General features: G+C 42.3%; 1 protein-coding gene across 1 annotated transcript in view; it reads left to right on the forward strand.

Moving 5' to 3' along the window:
• The window catches only part of MMRN1 (multimerin 1), a 119,601-nt gene extending 115,791 nt beyond the window's left edge, over positions 1-3,810 (forward strand). The window contains exon 8 of the mRNA XM_075565873.1: positions 3,002-3,810. Coding sequence (XP_075421988.1) covers positions 3,002-3,423 — 422 coding nt within the window. The 3' untranslated portion in view covers positions 3,424-3,810. The remainder of the gene's footprint in view (positions 1-3,001) is intronic.
• The last annotated feature ends 16,833 nt before the right edge of the window (positions 3,811-20,643 follow it).

Here is a 20,643-nt window from a genome sequence, read left to right on the forward strand (position 1 = left end):
AAACATAATCCATGGGCTACAAACTCATAGTCTGTCACGTCACTACTCATTAAAACACAACAAAGACCCAGCAACACTTAGAATACTGGGGATAGAACATATAAAATCCACTTTATTAAGTGGTGACAGACACAAAAGCCTAAACCTTCGTGAAACATATTGGATTTATGTTTTAAATACACTTAGTCCATCTGGGTTAAATGACTGCATTGATATAAGTACAGTCATCTGAGGGTTCATTCCTATAAGATCTTGAAGTGGAGGTCTGGGTCTGAACATGCTTGTCATGTTCCCTCCATATCTGTCTCAGGGAGTGTCCTTTTGGTCATTCAGTTCTTCATGATTTAAACATTATAGACACATTGAGTATTAGTCATTCACAATCATATTGGTTAATGATTCTTATCATAAATAGTTAGATAAATTAGATTTTTAATATATACACTAGACATTGACCATTAAGCACGCACATTAGAAATACATTCATGTATTCGTATATGTTTATTCCATTTAAGTAGTCACAAACAAGCACAATGAAGATCACAATCACGTTTAAGTATCACCCATAACACACTTATTTTATTTTATTTAATATTCACATAACTCTTTATTATTCATTCACTTCTTTATTTTCCTTGGCCAGTGGAGACACAGGTGCTATGATGCATTTGCTTCCCATTTTGATATACAGGTGACTGTGGGATACAAGGTTCCAGTCTGCAGTTCTCCTGGTTCTTTGCCAATCCTATATAACTAATTTATCCTTGAGTTCTCCAATATAACAATATATTAGACACACATACAGAGGTCAAAGTTTATCGCCTCAGTTCACTCATATATACATTTATATAATCATTTAACTATCCAATAATTGATTTACATCCACATCCCCAATTATTTCCTCCAGGTTATTCATTTCTTCTAAATGAATATTCATTAATTATCATGCTATAGATCCTATTAGCCCATGTCTGAGGTCCCATATATACTGACACAGGTTGGTTAGGGAATCCAGACAATTAGGATTCTAAATAAGAACACATCATTGTTTTATCTGTGCATTCATCAATCTGACATAGATGAGAACATTCAGGGCTGCAAGTATTCCCACTAATAAGGATATCCAATTGAGTTCTCAGTAATCATTATTGGGTGTATGTATAAATTGGTGATTATTTCTTAGTACTCACACACCCATAAATATATTGAATGCAGTCCTGAATGAATTTTATCATAATAGTATATTCATGCAATATTGTTTATATATACTACATGTTTACACTTGTTTTAGGCATTTGATAACATTATGGATCTGCCAATTTTTAATTATATAACTAATTGATATTGCAAGGTGTTGTGCACTATGAACAGGACACTCATTGTCTTCAATTAATGTTTGTTCCTTTAATTGTCATCACACATGTGTTTATACTAATTAAGCTACCAAGTGGTTGATTGACTCATCACTATAAATATGTTCTGACATAGACTGGTCAGATATCTCCTGATGAAATCACTTTATGTGAAGAAACGCGTAGAGAAGAGCGTTTTTTAGCTGCTGTCACACTGTGATATATATTTTGACTCTATCCTCACTGCCCACCTCATTACGGACTGCCTTTGGGAGTGCAGAGAGACTTCTCTGATCAGCCCCTGCATCGCGGGGTCACGGACTACAGACCTCATATCCGGATACACTAACATTGTGGAGGACTTCCGGGTCACATTGTGGTGAGCTTTTTCCTGTATCCCCTGCTGAATGTCGGTTCAGCAGAGCTGAGAAAACCCAGACAGAGAGAGGGCGCGCCATCCAAGGCACAACGTGGGCGGTTGGCGAATGAGTATACTCATTATATGCATTTATTTATCCTGTGTTTGTGAGTTCGCATTTGTTGGTTTTATTCATATTCATTTTTATTAAATTGTATTTTTTCATGCTGCACTAGGATCGGGCGCTTTCTTTTCTTGTTGTTCACAGATTTCTGGGAGTTCGTTGATCCTTGATGAGAGCAGCCAGATCCTAGCATGGACCCTTGGTTTGGTTGATATATTTTTACATTTTTCACATTTTTTATTTTTATTTTTATCTTTGACACACTTAGTGTCATTTTTTCTGTATTTTTCCATTCATCATTCATTTAGTATCATTCAGGAGGGATTCATTAGTGCAGTAGTCATAACTACCAACACATGCCATTTTATTATATTTGTATTGTTCACTGGCATATATTTGTGTTTACAGCAGCTTTTTAAACATTGGCACTCAGCATTTTATTATAACATATTGCATGTATTTTTATTAGTGTGAGTCAATCATCCATAATACTGTTGCATTCACTTTTGCCATTCACCTTTGCTATATCCATTTAATACAATCATTTGGTAATTAGTCTGATTTTACACCTGAGGAGCGCAGTCTATTCTTTGTTTGTTATATATATATATATATATATATATATATATATATATATATATATACATACACATATTTAAATTTAAATGTGTTTAAAATAAATAATGTTTTTGTTTTCTTTCAATTCATTGATGCAAAGTGAGTGCAGAGTCAAAATGATTCAATATGCACTTGCTTTTGGAGCAATGCTGCCGTTTGGGACCATTGATAGATATCTAACCCTGCATATCTAATGCAGATAATTTTGTGCTAATATTGCCCCTTATTCCCTCTACATTATAAACTCTCACGAGCAGCGCCCTCATTACCTTCTGTATCTGGCTGTGCATGTTTGTCCTTATTTGGTAGATCTTTTTGTTTATGTCATTTGCATCTCTCTGTACCCCCTTTGTACCACGCTGCAGAATATGTTGTCGCTTAACAAGTAAACAATAACAATATGTAATAATGACACCTTTGTTTATTCACCTGCAGATTAGGCTAGTACTTCATCTTTCAGGTTAGGTCTGAGGAGTGAAATGCCAATGTGATTTGTTAACCAATTTGTCTGACCAAAGATCCCATTTCCCCTTTGTTGTCTCTGTGCAGATTTTTCCAAAGGATCGTACCGCTATGCACCGATGGTGGCATTTTTTGTGGCTCACACGTATGGAATGACAGCTCCCGGGCCCATCAGATTCAATAACCTGTATGTAAATTACGGGTCTTCGTATACACCAAGCACGGGAAAGTTTCATGTGCCATATCTTGGGGTGTACATTTTTAAGTACACCATTGAATCATTCAGTCCTCGCGTCTCTGGCTATTTAGTCGTTGATGGAGTGGACAAAATTGCATTCCAGTCTGAAAATATTAACAGCAACATATACAGTGACAGAGTAATCACAGGCGATGCTTTATTGGAGCTGAATTATGGTCAGGTAGTGTGGCTCAGGCTGGCAACGGGTTCTATTCCAGCACAATACCCGCCTGTCACAACGTTTAGTGGCTACTTATTGTACCGCACCTAAAAATGATTTAACAGGTAATTTTATGGTTTATATCATAATTCTCATCATTTACATTCACTCTTATAAATTGCTAGCTTTGAACCCTACCAGAGCCAGGAATTGCAGCACAATTAGTTACAAATTCACAGGCACTGAAAACAATGACATAGTTATTACTATTCCAGTTCAACTTTGCATGACATAGTGAATCTGTTATTAAAAGAACTGAGCTATCATAACACTTGTGTAATCCCCATACAATGAATAGCCCAAAATGTCTAACTGTAAACAGCATCACAACTACCGCTTATTAAACCCCTACATGGCTACATACAGTACATGCATCAATGTTAATATTGGGTTTCTAATAGTTTTGAAACCACAAACTTGGGCAAACTTTCAATGTTTTCACGTAGCCTTTAAAAAAAAAACAAAAAAAAACCTTATGCGTACAAATAACAAGCATAAGAGATGATGCAATGGTATGTAAATGTAAATATTGAAAATAATATATTTAACTGGCCTGAATTTAGAAATAAACACATTTACTTTAAAACAGAATATTTTCAAGCACACTTTTTTATACTAACAAATCTACGTAAGTACCAGCACTCACTGTCTAATGGCTAAATGATGAAAACAGTTGTAATGCAGAATAAACATTTAATAATAAAACAAACCAGAAATAAATCAAATGTGTTTGCAGAAACCAGTATCACAAATGGGCATGTCACAAAGTGAGGGGTGGGGGGGAAAAAAGGAAAAGGGGAAAAAAACATGAAACACAAGGAATATACACAAAAAATGGAGAACAGCAAGTATACTAAGGGGGCAACGTTTCGAGGGACTACCTCTTCATCTGGCCCATTCCCCCTGGCCCAAAAGGTCCCAGAGGTACTTCCCTAAGCCAGCCTTCCCCTATAACTGGTCAAATCAGACACCCCTGAAAATAGATAGCAAACATACAGTGTAGGCTAAATACAGCTAAACAGCTAATAGCAGGGAAGCAAGAATCCACTACAGTCAATGTCAGTAGTTCAAGTACTACCAGAAACTGTGTGCAATGGTACAGTCAAGGCTGAACACAGCCTGCAAGAAAGCAGCTTGCAAAGAAGCACCAGGAGTCCACAACAGTCAATGTAAGATTAATGGCAATAGCAAATGAAGACAGTAATCAAAACCCTGTATGAAGACAGTAATCAAACCCTGTGGTCTGCTCCTTGTGCTCGTGTGGAGTGCTGAGGAGCACGAGCACAGGGTTTTGATTACTGTCTTCATTTGCTATTGCCATTAATCTTACATTGACTGTTGTGGACTCCTGGTGCTTCTTTGCAAGCTGCTTTCTTGCAGGCTGTGTTCAGCCTTGACTGTACCATTGCACACAGTTTCTGGTAGTACTTGAACTACTGACATTGACTGTAGTGGATTCTTGCTTCCCTGCTATTAGCTGTTTAGCTGTATTTAGCCTACACTGTATGTTTGCTATCTATTTTCAGGGGTGTCTGATTTGACCAGTTATAGGGGAAGGCAGGCTTAGGGAAGTACCTCTGGGACCTTTTGGACCAGGGGAATAGGCCAGATGAAGAGGTAGTCCCTCGAAACGTTGCCCCCCTAGCATACTTGCCGTTCTCCATTTTTTGTGTATATTCCTTGTGTTTCATGTTTTTTCCCCTTTTCCTTTCCCCCCCCCCCACCCCTCACTTTGTGACATGCCCATTTGTGATACTGGTTTCTGCAAACACATTTGATTTATTTCTGGTTTGTTTTATTATTAAATGTTTATTCTGCATTACAACTATTTTCATCATTTAGCCATTAGACAGTGAGTGCTGGTACTTACGTAGATTTGTTAGTATTATTCAGGGGAATAAGGGTCCCCTTTGGTTCCGTGTACCCTGCAATTGCATTAATTTAACATCATCAGAGTGCTGTCTATCATCCCCCTTTTTCCCTTACTTTTTTATACTGTACTACCTAATTTAGAAAAATTGTTATTGTTATGATAATGTAATATATAAATAAAAATCCACATATTTTCAAAAACCTTACTCTCTATTCTAAAGGATTTGTATGATGTAAAATATGATGGCAGATTGTATTTACAGTAACTTTCTATATATACTGTATATATATATTTTGTACACTGACTTCAATTAGAACAATGCTAGTTACAAAGTATATTAAAAATATTTCTGGTCAAACTTATTAGTCATATTTTAGTGGCAAGCAAACCATTCTGATAAAGCGCCCAGTGCATGAAACGCGTAAGAGGACTACTGTACCTTTTTTGTGACTACAATGTTGCTAGTGGTTCCGTGAATAAACATACCTATTTTATCATCATTTCGGAGCGGTTCCCCGTTTTTTTCATCAGGAGCGGTGATCTCCTCCTTCGTGTTCTGCAGGCTATCTATATTTTAGTGGCAGTGAGATATGTGTGATAGAAAAGTCACTGGAAGAGTTCCTAATCAACCTCCGTGGACCAGATTAGGAAGAACACTTGGTTTGTCCTGACTGTTGAAAAACCTACCTGTTACTTAAAAGAATCATTAGACAGGTTCCATAGAGTGTGGAACCCAGGGGCATTTAATGGCTAATCAGGTGATTTTTTGAGACTATCTACAGTATATAGTACTGCCTGCATGATAACAGGCAAGGAGAGATCATATCTCGCCAGTATTACAAGATCTGCACTGGCTCCCAGTGGAGCAAAGATTTAATTTTAAGATCCTGACCCTGTTTTTAAAGCTACCCTTGGACTTGCCCCCTTTTACCTCCAGAACTGCTTGATCAGTAATCGCTCCAATCATGCCCTTAGATCTGCAATCGCCCCTAAACTCGGTGAGCCTCGGTTTAAGCTCAATAAAGCTAGTGGAAGAGTTTATTCAAGGACCACCCCAAGACTGTGGCATAAGTTCCCTGCAGCTCTAAGAAATCAGGAAGCTTTTGTTCCATTAAGAAAATAATTAAAACCGAATTTTTAAACAAAGCATGGCAAACAGACCCTAATAACCTGTCAACCAGCTTTCCTGCTCCCATTTCGGTCTCCCGCCCTTTGTTGTTCTTGCTCAACGTTCCTCTATATATTTTCAGTAGGTCCCGGTGTAGGTCTGGGATGGGTGTCCTTCCTAGGTTCCTACATGTGCTCTAGTACTAGCCCGTTCTAAAAAGTTCAAAATAAATATGAGGTAACATGTTGTGACTGCTTATAACGCTATCTGTTTGCTCCCTTACCCCCTCCGCCCATCTCTTATGCATTCCCTAAGCTTCCTAGATATAGTTTTTTTTAATGGTTTACCAATATTATTTTCTATTTTTATATGTTTAAAAAAGAAAAATGTCTACTCATGTAATTTGTATTGATTTGAAAATGTTATTCTTATTATGGACAAATACAATATGCTATTAAAAAAAAATATATATTATCTTGTTATCTTTACTATACTTTCTCACCACAGCTGAAATATGAAAGTTTTCCTATACTGTACTAAAAAAGTTAATTTGCTGTTTGTATTCTTCTTTTTACATTAAATAATGAAGAATGATAAGAAAGCTAAACACATTTAGGTAGGAACAAGTAAAAGAAATGTTTTTTTTTTTTAAAGTGGACTAAGTATTTTCCACTCTTTGATAAAGCACCTACACAGGTGTGAAATGCATCAGAGGACTTACTGTACCTTTACTGTATCCATGTTTGCTCAAATGCTCAAATAAATTGTTTTTATGTCGACGTTTCGTGTAGCTTTTTCTAAACGTTTCTCACTTTTGCTGTGCACCGTCATCCTTTGGATTTCTATCCACAATACATAGATATGAATATAACACTCCCCACTAGATGCTGCAAGGGTGTATGTCAGTGTTTTTCCCTATGGCCATCCAATCCTGGGTTTCAAGGCCTGTGTAATGGTGCCGGAAAACCGCTGGAGCTCTTATCTATGTTTTAGTGTAGCAGGCCTGTACTTCGCAAAGCTCTGCGGTAGCCCTTTATCTGGCTTATGTTGAGGATCCCCTCTGACAGTGCTCTCAGTGCTCCAGCTGCTCTCAGATGGGTGCTGTGTTGGACCTCCTCGCAAGATTGACTGCACTCCCTCCAGCCAGTCTTCGCTAACTTGGGCAGAACGTAGACTGGCTCTGCGTGCTTTGCCAGCCCCTCTTAAAAGCTCCTCTCTCCTTAGTCCTTCCTCCCTTACATCCTTTGTCATTGGGGTGTAGACAAATTTAAGCAATTACTAAATTTAGAAATTTAGTAAATTGTAATTGTATTGTATTGTATGTCTTTATTTATATAGCGCCATTAGTGTACATAGCGCTTCACAGTAGTAATACATGTGGTTATCAAATAAATAACAGATAATATAAATAACAGATCATGGGAATAAGTGCTTTAGACATAAAAGTAACATTTCGGAAGAGGAGTCCCTGCCCCGAGGAGCTTACAGTCTAATTGGTAGGTAGGGAGAACGTACAGAGACAGTAGGAGGGAGTTCTGGTAAGTGCGTCTGCAGGGGGCCAAGCATTATGTATCGTGTTTAGAATATCCACAGTGCTATTCATATGCTTCATTAAGCAAGTGTGTCTTAAGGTGGGTCTTAAAGGTGGATAGAGAGGGTGCTAGTCGGGTACTGAGGGGAAGGGCATTCCAGAGGTGTGGGGCAGTCAGTGAAAAAGGTTTAAGGCGGGAGAGGGCTTTAGATACAAAGGGGGTAGAAAGAAGACATTCTTGAGAAGAACGCAAGAGTCTGGATGGTGCATACCGAGAAATTAGGGATGAGATGTAAGGAGGGGCAGAAGAATGTAAAGCTTTAAAAGTGAGGAGAAGAATGGAGTGTGAGATGTGGGATTTGATCGGAAGCCAGGAGAGGGATTTCATGAGGGGAGATGCTGAGACAGATCTAGGAAAGAGTAGAGTGATTCTGGCAGCAGCATTTAGGATAGATTGTAGGGGAGACAGGTGAGAGGCAGGAAGGCCGGACAGCAGAAGGTTACAGTAATCAAGACAGGAGAGAATGAGGGCCTGAGTCAGAGTTTTAGCAGTCGAACAACAGAGGAAAGGGCGTATCTTAGTTATATTGCGGAGGAAAAAGCGACAAGTTTTAGAAATGTTTTGAATGTGAGGGGCGAATGTGAGAGAGGAGTCGAATGTGACCCCTAGGCAGCGTGCTTGGGCTACTGGGTGAATGATTGTAGTTCCAACAGAAATGTGGAAGGAGGTAGTAGGGCCAGGTTTGGGAGGAAGTATGAGGAGCTCTGTTTTAGCCATGTTGAGTTTAAGGCGTCGGAGGGCCATCCAGGATGATATCACAGAGAGACATTCAGAAACTTTGGTTTGTACAGCAGGTGTAAGGTCAGGTGTTGAAAAGTATATTTGTGTGTCGTCGGCATAGAGGTGATAATTAAACCCAAAAGATGTTATTAGGTCACCTAGAGAGAGTGTGTGCAGAGAAAAGAGAAGAGGTCCCAGGACTTCAACATAAAATAACACCCCTCCTCCTCTCTTAGACCTATCTTTTCTAGAAATGGAGTATCCCTGAACGGAGATGGATGTATCAAAGGTTTAAGGAGTTAGTTTATGTGAGAATGATGGCTTTAGGCTTATGCAAAAGGCACCATGCCCTCAGCTCATCCAGTTTTGGCAGCAGGCTTTGAATATTTATACTGTATAGGATACATGGAGCTCTTTTTGGAATTTTACAGGGGCATTATCAGAGGTATGGGACTGAGGTGAAGAGGGATTGCCTGGGTTGAGTTCAATATCCCCTGCTATAGGGAGTAGCAGTATAAATAGAGATGTAAACACAAAATAAAAGTTCCCGGCGCTAAAAATATCCAAGATACCGTGATCCAAATGTAAGTAGGGTTTCTATGTCCGTTGGTTCGGATTGGGGTCAAGAGTAGTTGCATACTGCGCAATTGGTGTGTATCTCTTCTGTTTCCCCAGAATCACTGCGGACATCGCTAAGGGATTCAACAACACCCTGGGACTCTGTCTATATTCCTTATACCATCCATCAGAAACCTTCATCTGGGACTTTCATTTGGATCACGGTATCTTGGATATTTTTAGCGCCAGGAACTTTTATTTTGTGTTTGCATTTGTTCACAGGTTGGGAAAAATCTGTTTATCAGTCCCCTTGGCAGCTTTCAACACCACGTATTAGTGGTGTTCACTTGTATTAAGTGTTCACTTATATTGCATGTTCACTTTAAATTGTGATCATTTTGCACATTGTAGATTAGCGCTTGTAGAGGGTATAATATTGTTGTTTGTATAAATAGAGATGTGTGTAATTGTGCGCAGGATACAAAGTTGCGATGTTTGCCATAGGTGAAAGAATGAGTGGTGCTAAGTGTACTGGGTTTCAGAGCTCTCCAAGAACATTCCATAGATAATGTAAGGCTTTTGAGTTGTCCAGGTTGTAGGATTACCTTGGGTGTGGGCCAGGAGGGAGGAATTTGTAGTGGATAGAGAGAGTAACATTACATGAGACCACAGTAGAGAACAAAATTCGGGTAAGTAGCCGGTTAATTTTCAGAAAGGCAAAATCTTACTTTGGTAGAGTTGAAATACAGGATTACAAGGCTGCAAGTAGTGTTGCCTAGTTGATGTCAAATTGTTGATTCAGGATAATTAGTTCTCAAAGTTTTGTTGAAGATTCAATCCTCCTGCTTGCTTTCTCTCCCCCCCCCCCCCTTTTTTTTTTCTAACCTGTATAGGAAGCAGGGAGTCTTTGGAGCTGAACCACACTAATTTCAGCTATGAGGGCCCCCCGCTTCCCTAGATACTTACCTTGAAAGGTGCCAACGGTAGCATCCCCTCCATGAGAAAGAAAATGGAGTTTTAAATCTTCCGCGTCATGATGGACAATAAGAAGCCGCAACATGATCCGTCATTGCTTCCTATTGAACTGAGCGAGCCTGGGAATTTAAAACTCTAGGAAGTACTGGTGGAACCTTCTCCAGTAAGTATCTCTGTAAGCTGGAGGACCGCGGTATTGTAATTAATGCAGCTCAGGTCCGAAGACCCCCTGCTTCCTATACATGTTTTTAAAAAGTGGGGTGTCTGGGAGAAACTGCTCAGTTAAGTGGTTACATCTTGGTAATTGATAAGATCTTTTATAACACTCAAACTTTTTAAAACTCTTGTGTTTGTTTGTAAACATGGTTTTGTCAAGCTGGAGACTGTATCACTTTAGCTACATCATTACTGCATGTACAGTATGATGTCACTCTGAGATAAGCAAGATGTCCCCTCCCCGTCCCCCGTCCCCCCCCTCCAGCACAGGCAAAGACCTGTATTCCTCTTTTATGGTCCTCTAAGAACTCCTGTAATTTTCCTGCAGAATCCTGATCACATCTGCATGGCAGCAGGCTAATCTATGTAATAAACACAACCATAAATTGTCCAACATAGGAAATAAATGTCCTGGCCACTCCAAATGCAGTATTATTGATGATGGTCACAGCACATGTAAGGGAAAAAAAATAAAAAGCACACAGCGTAATACTGTTTGTGTTCAAGATATCGTTAGTTGAACTTTGTCCTGGGTCTACAGCTCCTACGGAAAAGGGACAACATCTCTGGATCCATCATTGATATTTGGCTGCGATTATCCTACCTACATCCTATAAGCAGAATTCTAATTTTCTTATGTGGACGTCGACCTGATTAATCATTAGATTTTGTTATTGTTTTTTGTTATTATGTTGTATTTTATTAAATACATCTTTTATCACTCCACCTTCTTTCACCTTTTATTCATACCTTGTAGGTATGCATGCTTATTCCACGTTCAGCAATTATCCTCAATAATACTGCATTTGGAGTGGCCAGGATATTTTTTTCCTACGTTGGCAATTTACGGTTATATTTATTATATTAACATATATTGGTGTTAATATGTGAGTTATATCTGCTGGCGCCTTCATAATATTCTTTCCCTTGCACAATTTTCATATCTGACCTAAGTAGTCAGATTTCTCTTTGTTGGGCAGCCTCCATCACTCATTGTGATATATATTACTTGTTGCACATTTATTGCACATCCACAATTTCATTGTATTATTTATATACTTATCACGTTAGCAGTAGAGCTAAATCACATCTTTTTTCTAGCAGACCAATCTACACAAAGTTGGAGAAAACAGGAAGCGTACAATTTTTGACGTTGGCTGAGAAAAAACATACATGGATTCCAGAGAAACATAAAATAATATTTTTTTTTTGCTTTTATTGTCCAATCTCTTTGATAAGTTACCTATAATGTTTTTATGGGGGCCTCCATGACAACACTCCATTAAAGATAGCTGTTCTGTCAAATGCAAAGCAAAACTGGGTGCCACAGATTTAACAAGTGACAAGACATGGTCTCCGAACTCTATCACCCCTTGTGAAGCGAGGTCAAGACTCAAAGGGCCAGAAGGCTCACAAACCTGCACAAACATATATATTATTCATTTTACCTGGAAAGATACACTGAGAGAACTCTCATCCTCAAGCATGTCCTAGTTAAATATTAACCCCGTGAGTGCCAGAGGTACCTGCAACACATGGCACAGCAAAAGAATGTACACAACAGGGCTGTAAGAATTCTGAGTACGACCTACTGAGGATTTGGACGTGGCATTGTCTGCTTTTCCCCCCATCAGCCACTCCTGAAGGTACTTTGCAAAGAGAAATATTGTGCGCTCTAGAGATTCTACGCTAAAGTCGGTTTATCAATAAATATGTCGAAATAATAAGTATATTAACAGTCTATCCTACAGCAGACAAGATGTGGTAGATGGTGTAATCGAGCAAATATAAAAAAAATAAGTGCGCGTATAAAAACAACGAGCAGTATAAAAAGGTGAAAAAAGAGTCAACAAAACCGTGACAAAATATATAATGATTGTGCCCCAAATCAGTCCAACATTTAGAAGGGGGTACAGTATCCTCAGAGGTATTCCTTATCTGTATTTGGATAAGTCCAGATGTGGTTATTCTCCCCTGTTAGGGGGTATGCAGCTCTCAGTCTGAGGTGTCCAACTCCTCTTACAGCACTTGATAGAAAAAAACAAGAACGCGTAAAACCGCCCATAGCGTCACACAGTTTAAGGATAACTGGTAAGTGGTAAACAACTCACACGGTATCTGTTTAAAATCAGCTTTCATACATTTTTGGGGGGTGTGGCGCCCACATGCGCGCCTCGCGGAGCTCCTCTGCTCTCTCCCAGCTTATCGGACCAAGTCGCTGCCTCGATGATGTCACTGCTTGTGCGCACTTTTTGTCTGCAGTTCAAGGGAGACAGAGACAGGTGTCTGGACAGACGGGCTTATTACAATAAATTACTATTGTGTGTTTGTAATCTGACAGACTGTTCACAGCATTCCAGACAAACAAATAGAACAAGTGCTATGTTGTTGCTCTTTAAATGCCTTTTTTTATTGAAGTTGTTTTGTATTTTCTATAAATCATGCCAAAGACCAAATAATTAAAAAAAAGACAAAATTAAATCAAGAGACACAAAAAAATCCATTAACCAAACATAATATATAAAATCAAGCAGACCAAAGCCCCATATGGACAGTATGCTATTGTGTAACCCATTCAGCAATCAACTCCAGCAATAGCACAATGTTAAATAAGCTGTCTCACATTTTAATCTGGACCGTAACTGTTACATACGCCTATAATATATACATTATCTCTAACTGTGCATACAATTTCTTGTATATAACGTATACCCTGCTCACTTATGTAACTATGTATTGTAACCATTTATTATTTGTCACCTTAAGGCTGCGATTATACGGAAAAATGCCCGTGTGTCGCCGCAATGCGCAAAAAACAAGTTTCATACATACGTGATAAGTGGATATACCAAATTCAACGGTCTCCCCGCTTGCTACAGCAATGCGGGAGAAAGTTGATGCGTTTTCAAAATTCGTTTTTGCGCCACTACGGGCGACACCAACGGGCGTTTTTCTGTATAATCGCAGCCTTACGCTATGCCCAGGACATACTGTACTTGAAAATGAGAGGTAACTCTCAATGTATTACTTCCTGGTAAAACATTTTATTAATAAATAAATGTGAACATATCGTATTAAACATATCGTTTATTAGTTTACAAATGCATTTTTGCAGCCATCTTATCCTCTCACAGCCCGAGTGGCAAGCGACACGCTGCAGTGCAATGTGTTGCTGGCTTCTCTGGCAGTAAATGTGTTAAATACTGTACACATATGTCAACATAGTTCCCCCCCCCCCCCCCTTGTTTGTATGTACAAAGGAGACTTTGATTTGTGAAGGAGAAAGGATGATTGAATTGACAATCTACTTGAATACTAACGTAATTGAACTTATACCTGTAAAATAATCAATAAGTAATGGGAAAAGGATAAAGGAGACATTAGCAGGAGGAAAGGGAAATCATTTGCCTAATTTATCTCTCTACGATTTAGAAAGTGGGCTCATCCTTCTTTATACAAATAGCTTTGAAGTTGCCATTCCTGTCGTTGGTTCCTGTGAGTCACTGTGACCAGACCCAGGAAAGCACCAGATCATGGCTGCTCTTCTCTTTTTTTTTAACAATCTTTTTCCTTTATTGGAGAATTGCAGCATGGTTACAGAAAGAAATAACATTGTAGAATTGGCACTGAAGTCATAGGCACATGACTGCAGGTTTTACAGGTAAATCCAATAAACCATTTTCTTTTTTCCTTTTTGAAGGTAGGTTGAAGAGAAGACAGAGGAAGGGGGATAGGTGGGAAGGACACAGAAAAGATGGACGGGGAGGGGGGGAATGGGAGGGAGGGGGGAACTGATGGAAGAAGATAGTTTTGGGGGACACCAATCCCGCTCACCCTGGGGGGGTGGTCAGTTTTGGGCTAGGACCTGTAGGAGGGAAGGGGCTCCAGCGCCAGGCCATGGTTCCCATGTGTTGTAGAATTGGGGCATCTTTTGTTTAAACATGGCTGTGAGCCTTTCTATGCTCATAACTGTGTTTATTCTGCTAATGACTGTTCTTTTGGAAGGTGCTTTTACTTGTTTCCAAGCCGCTGCAACTGAGCATCTAGCGGCTGTCAGGATAGCGGAGATGAGTCTGGAAAGTGGTGCGGGTAGGTCTTCTAGTGGTTTTCCCAACACATAGGTCAGAGGGTCCAAAGGGACCTCTAGTCCTAGGGTCTCATAAAGGAGTCTTTGAACTCTGGTCCAGAACCTCTGGATCTCCGGACATGACCACCAAATGTGGGCCATGTCTCCCTTTTGACCACATCCTCTCTAGCACAAATCTGTAGTGCCGGGGAAAATCTGGCTCAGTCTGCTCTGGGTCAGGTACCATTGGAATAGGATTTTATAGATATTTTCTTTTGTTATGGTACAGATCGAGGTTTTGGTAGCTGATTCCCAGATATCCTCCCAGTCCTCCGTGTCCATTTGTAGATTAAGGTCAGCGTTCCATTTTTGCATGTAGGAGTGGGATGGAGGGGGAAGGGACAACTCAAATGCTCTGTAAATCTCAGAAATCAATCCTCTCTGGTATTCACCTTTGAGGCGGAGAGACTCAAATTTGGTCTGCGGGGAAAATTTAGAGTTTTGGGATAGAGCTCGAAGGAAATGCCTAAATAGGTGCTTAGCTTGGAGCTCCTGGAAGGACAAAGCTCCCTCCTTCCTCAGCAATTCTGCAACCATCCTAATATTTACTGTCGCGGCCGAGTTTATTCTAACATTTGCCCGGTCTTGGCCGCGACAGATACCGGGCGCGCGCCGAGTTGTCCCGCACGCGCGCCGGAGCCTCGGAGGATCGGTCCTCCGATCGAGGCATCCCCCTCTCCTCTCCGGGTCCACCGGGTCCCCCGGAGCCCCCCACCGCCATCCCCTACATTAGAGGAACCCAGGGCTCCCTCGCCATGCGCGCACGCTCCCGGGGAAGCGTGACCGCGCATCGATGACGCGCGGCACGCCGAGGGAAAAAAATGAGAAAACCGGCACACCATGCGGCTTGCGGCTCTAGCCGTATTAGAATAAACTGTGTCGCCACTGTAGGTCCTGAAATTGACCAAATTGTTTATGGGAGCACCTAGGCGGGAAATCTGGGTTTCTGAAAATGGGGGTGAGTTGTGAGGGGAATATTGATAGGCCGTACTTCCCTTTGTTTTTAAGCCAGACAGACCATGTGCATCTCATTGCTCCAAGTTCGAATTTCTGGGGTCGCTTTTCTTTGTGTGCTTGGGATCATAGGATGACTGGGAGGGGGGTGGGGGATGCGTGGTGTGATTCTATTGCTAACCAGCAATTGGAAGTCGGAGGATTATTCCAGACTACCGCCTGGCGGAGCTGGGATTCCTGATAGTACCTGATCACGTCAGTGCCCCCAGTCCCCCTCTTGCCTTTGAGGATAGCATGACCGACCTCGGGACCCTGGGTTTGCGCTGTTTCCAAATAAATCGGAAAATATGGGACTGTATGTTTCTCAATTCTGATAATGGTATTGGGACTGGGAGGGTTTGGAAGAAGAAAAGCAGTCGGGGAGGATATTCATTTTAGACTAAACAATTCTGCCAAACCAGGAGATTTGATGGTTATTCCATGAGTCCAGATCTTTTTTTAATTTGGTCAAATAAGGGGGGGGGTGGGATAGTTAATTCGGTATAATGATTTGTACGAGTTGGTTATCTTTACTCCTAAATACTTTATGTGGGAGGAGTTCCATCTATATTTATAATTAGACTGTAGTAGTCTCCATATAGGGTCTAGGAGGGAGAGGATAAGCGCTTCTGATTTGTCCATATTGACCTTGTAATCAGAGACCTGGCTAAATTGTTCTAGTAGTTTTTGTAGATTGGGGAGCGATATATGTGGGTCGGCGAGGGTCAAGATTACGTCATCTGCAAAGAGGGAGATTTTATATTCTGTGTCTGCGATTGGGATACCTTTATGCTTGGTTCAGCTCTGATTTGGGCCGCTAATGGCTCGATTGAGATAGCGAATAGTAATGGGGATAGGGGGCAACCTTGCCTGGTTCCGTTTTTGATTGGGATTGGGTTTGAGTGTCCGCCTGGGAGTTTAAGATATGCTGGGGGTTTTTGATAGAGGGTGCGAACTCCCTCAAGGAAAGGGCCTGTGAAGCCGAATTTAAGCAAGGTTTGGTCGAGGAAGGACCATTTGATCCGATCAAATGCCTTTTCGGCATCGAGGCTTAGTATCATGGCTTGGAGTTTATTGAGATGCACATGGTCTATAATGTCAATAATTTTGCGGGTGTTGTCAGAGGCCTGTCTTCCTGACACAAATCCCACTTGGTCAATGTGAATAAGTCTGGGGAGAATTGGGTTTAGCCTGTTTGCTAGGATCTTGCTGAAGAGTTTAAGATCTGTATTAAGTAGGGAGATCGGTCTGTAACTACTGCATTGTAGCGGGTCCCTTCCTTCCTTGTGGATGATAGCGAGGTTGGCGGCGGAAATTGTGCTTGGGATCGGTTCACCCTCCAGAAAGGAGTTGAATATGTCTACTAAGTAGGGGGAGAGAGTTGATACAAACGTTTTGTAGTAGGCGTTGGAGAAGCCATCGGGCCCTGGGGTCTTGGCTAGTTTGAGAGAGCTTATGGCTTGGGTTAGTTCCTCTTGTGAAATTTTTTGGTTTAATTTCTCTAGTTCCTCTTCTGTAAGGGAAGGCAAGTTGCATTGGGCCAAATATTGCCATGCTATTTTGGCGCTAATTAATTCCTGGCCTGGGGGGTGGAGATTGTAGAGGTCTTCATAGAATTTAGCGAACTCCTGGGCTATTTCTTTTTCTACGAAGGAGGTCTGACCGCTTTTGGTACAGATCTTCGTGATTTGAGATTTAGCTTTTACGCCTCTAAGTTTTGCGGCTAGTAGCCTATCTGCTTTGTTGCCCCTGTCGTAGAACCTTTGATTGGTCCACTTCAACGCCCTCTCTACCTCTTCAAGCTGTGTTTGTTTCAGCTCCGTTCTTGTTTTGTTGAGTATTTTATACAATCTTTTGGAGGGGGAGTTTTTATGTTGCTGTTAGCTCTTTTTGTGTTTTGAGCTTCATTTTTTTTCTTATAAGAGGCCAACGAGATAAGATCCCCTCTTATTGTGGCTTTTTGTGCTTCCCACAGCATTGCTAAAGCTGAAACGTATCCTCTATTTATCTCAAAAAATGAGGTCAATTTTTGTTTAATTGATTTAACTATTTTTGGATCGTTAAGAAGGGAGTCATTTAGCTTTCATTTATATGTGATGCTTTTTACGAAGGGTAGAGAGAGGGTTAATTCGACAGGGGCGTGATCTGACCAAGTGATTGGGCCTATGTTGGACTGGGAGGATGCCTGGAAAACATTGTTGGTACCTAGAAAATAGTCGATCCGCAAGTAAGACTGATGGAGAGCTGAGAAGAACGTGTAGTCCCTCTGACCCATGTGCTGGGTCCTCCATATATCTACCAGGGAGAAGTTTTGCTTAATTTCTCTGAGTTTTCTGGCTTTTTTCTGAATTTGGGCAGTGTGGGAGGTTGCCAGTAGTGTGGATTTGTCTTGGTCTGGGTAAAGGACCATATTAAAATCCCCGGCTAAGACAAGTGAGGTTAGAGAGGACTGGTCTAGGGATTCTAGTAGGTTTTGGATGAACTGAACTTGAGTCTCATTAGGAGCGTAACCGTTCACTAGAGAGATATGGGATCCCGATAGTGTGCCCTGTAGGACCAGGTATCTACCATCCGGATCTCGTGTTATTTTTGTTAGGGCGAAAGGGACATTATTTCTAATCAGGATAGCCACTCCTATTTTCTTGTTTGGGGAGGATGCGAAGAAAGCTTAAGGAAAGGTGTTCTTGAACGTATTAGGAGGCTCGGGGGAGTTGAAGTGGGTTTCTTGTATAAATACAATGTCTCCCTTGGTTTTTTTAAGTTCTTGAAGTGCTAGTTTTCTTTTCTTAAGTGAGTTAAGCCCTTTCACGTTAAGAGAGATAATTTTAATAGAAGACATTAGTAAGATATTTTGTTCCCAGAGTTAAAAACTTTGGGCCCCGTTGGATTCCCATGATGGGGGGATGCGGTCCCACTGCAGGGGGGACCTGGGGGAGCTTGTGGAGCCCCTGCCGGAACCCATGGGGGTGAAGATGGTCGGTGAGTGGGGGGGAGGGGGGGAGGTGGGGGTTAACACAAGGGGAAAAGAGATTGCGGGCTATCAGAGAGCCCAAGAAAGGTTCCTTGGACACCGTAGTGAGAAAGGAAGGGGGGTCGTAAACCCCTGGAGAGCTTCTCGGGACACCAAACATGAGCGGAACAGGAAATCGAGGTCCAGCACCCTCCATTTTTGTTGCATATAGGGAGTTTTCTTACAGCAAGGGAAGGAGAGGGCTGCAGCAAGTATATATACATATGGAAACATCAATAGCTTTATAATGGGAAATGGTGGAGGGGGCTGGGTGAGGGGTGGGGGGGAGTCCCCTATCAGGGGGGCAGGGAAGGGGGGAGGGGGAAAGGGGGAGAGGGGGAAAGGGGGGAGGGGGAAAGGGGGGGGACGGCTTTGAACATTGGAAAAACGACCAACTTTGAACGAGTTAACAGAAAACTTTTAACATGAGACCTATAGAGGGCTGTGGGTGGGAGGGGGGGGGGGTGAAGAGGATGGGGAGATATAACCATTTGTTTAACAGTCAAATGCAATGCAAGTAGGAACACTTGAGGGCACTTTTTGCAAATATTTACATTGGGTCTTAACCATTTTTAAGCAATTATTGAGCAGGTTTGAGGGTGCATGATTAATAAGGGTGAAAGAAGGACATGGGAGATGGTGTGGGAGAAGGAGGAGCCTCCTATCAGAAAGAGGCCTAGTGGGGAACATTGCCGAGGGGGTCTAAGTTCTTTGCTTAACATTTCCGCTGAGATATTTGATAATATGATGAAGGGGGAGAGGGAGGAGAGGGAGGAGAGGGAGGGGGGAGGGGTGGAGGATAGGGAAGGGGGAGGGGTGGAGGAGAGTGAGGGGTGGAGGAGAGGGAGGGGGGAGGGATGGAGGGGGGAGGGGTGGGGGTCGAGAGAGAGGGGGGAAGGGGACGGGGAAAAGGGTGGAGAGAGGGGGGGAGGTCAAATTGAAATATATATGTAGCGTATGCAGATATCTACAGTGTAAAGAGAACCATTCATTGCATTTTTGAGGTCGTGAGAGCAGGGAGACCTATTTCATATTTAAACCATACATTTAAACCTGTAGTCGGTGGGAACAGTTTAGACATAGTATTCCTATACCTTATTTAGTGCGGGGAACTTCTGGGAGGGGTGGGGGGCCCAGGATGTGGGTGGGGAGGAGGGTGGGGAGGAGGGTGGGGGGGAGAGAAGGGGGGAGGGGGTCAATTTGAAAAAATATATGTAGCTTTTGCAGATATTACCAATGTAAAGAGCGTCAATCCTTGCATTTTTTTTTCTTGAGGTCGTGCAGGCAGAGAGACCTATACCATATTTAAACCATATATCCAGAACAGTAGCAGGAGGGAACAGTGTAGACATAGTAATCTTATACCTCTTTTAGTGTGGAGGGTTTCTGGGAGGAATGAGTGGTCCCAGGATGTGGTTGGGGAGGGGGGGAGGAGGGGGGAGGGACCGTGGGGGGGCAGGGAGAGGGAGGAGGGGGGGGTGTGGGGGGGCAGGGAGAGGGGGCGGGGGCAGTTGGGGGAAAGGGGAGGGGGAAGGGGGGAGAGGAGGGGGGGAGGGGAGAGGAGGGGGGGGAAAGGAGGGGGAGGGGGGGAAAGGAGGGGGAGGGGGGGAGGAAAAGGGGGGAGGGGGGGGGCGGGGGGGAGGAAAGGAGGGGAGGGTGGAGGAAAGGGGAGGAGGGGGGGGGAGGAGGGGGAGTGACAGGGTAGTGCACTTGTCATGGTATAGGATAGTGATAATGCCGGAGTTAGAAGCTTACGACCTGCCCTTTGAGAATCTTTGTATTAGGATCGAGGTTGAACAGTCGGAGTCAGCGCTGGTATGTTCCGAAGGAGAGCTGTTGCAGAAACGGGTGCGGACAAGCAGAAGCCCCTCCAGGAGCATTGAGGCCCGCGGCCGGATGAAGCAATTTCACAAGAGAGGGATGGGTACGGGGCGACAAGTCCAGGGACGGTGCGGAGGGACCGTGTAGCGGTGGGACAGGTGGATTGGGCTGAGTAGCTTGTCCCAGGAACAGGAACAGGGGGTGCGGGGGGGTTAGGGGGCTCGCACGGAGGGTGAGGGCAGGGAGCATGTGCCTCTTGCTGGGACCGGGGTCCGTTCT

The sequence above is a fragment of the Ascaphus truei genome, chromosome 1 (genome assembly GCF_040206685.1).
Source record: "Ascaphus truei isolate aAscTru1 chromosome 1, aAscTru1.hap1, whole genome shotgun sequence".
NCBI lineage: Eukaryota > Metazoa > Chordata > Amphibia > Anura > Ascaphidae > Ascaphus > Ascaphus truei.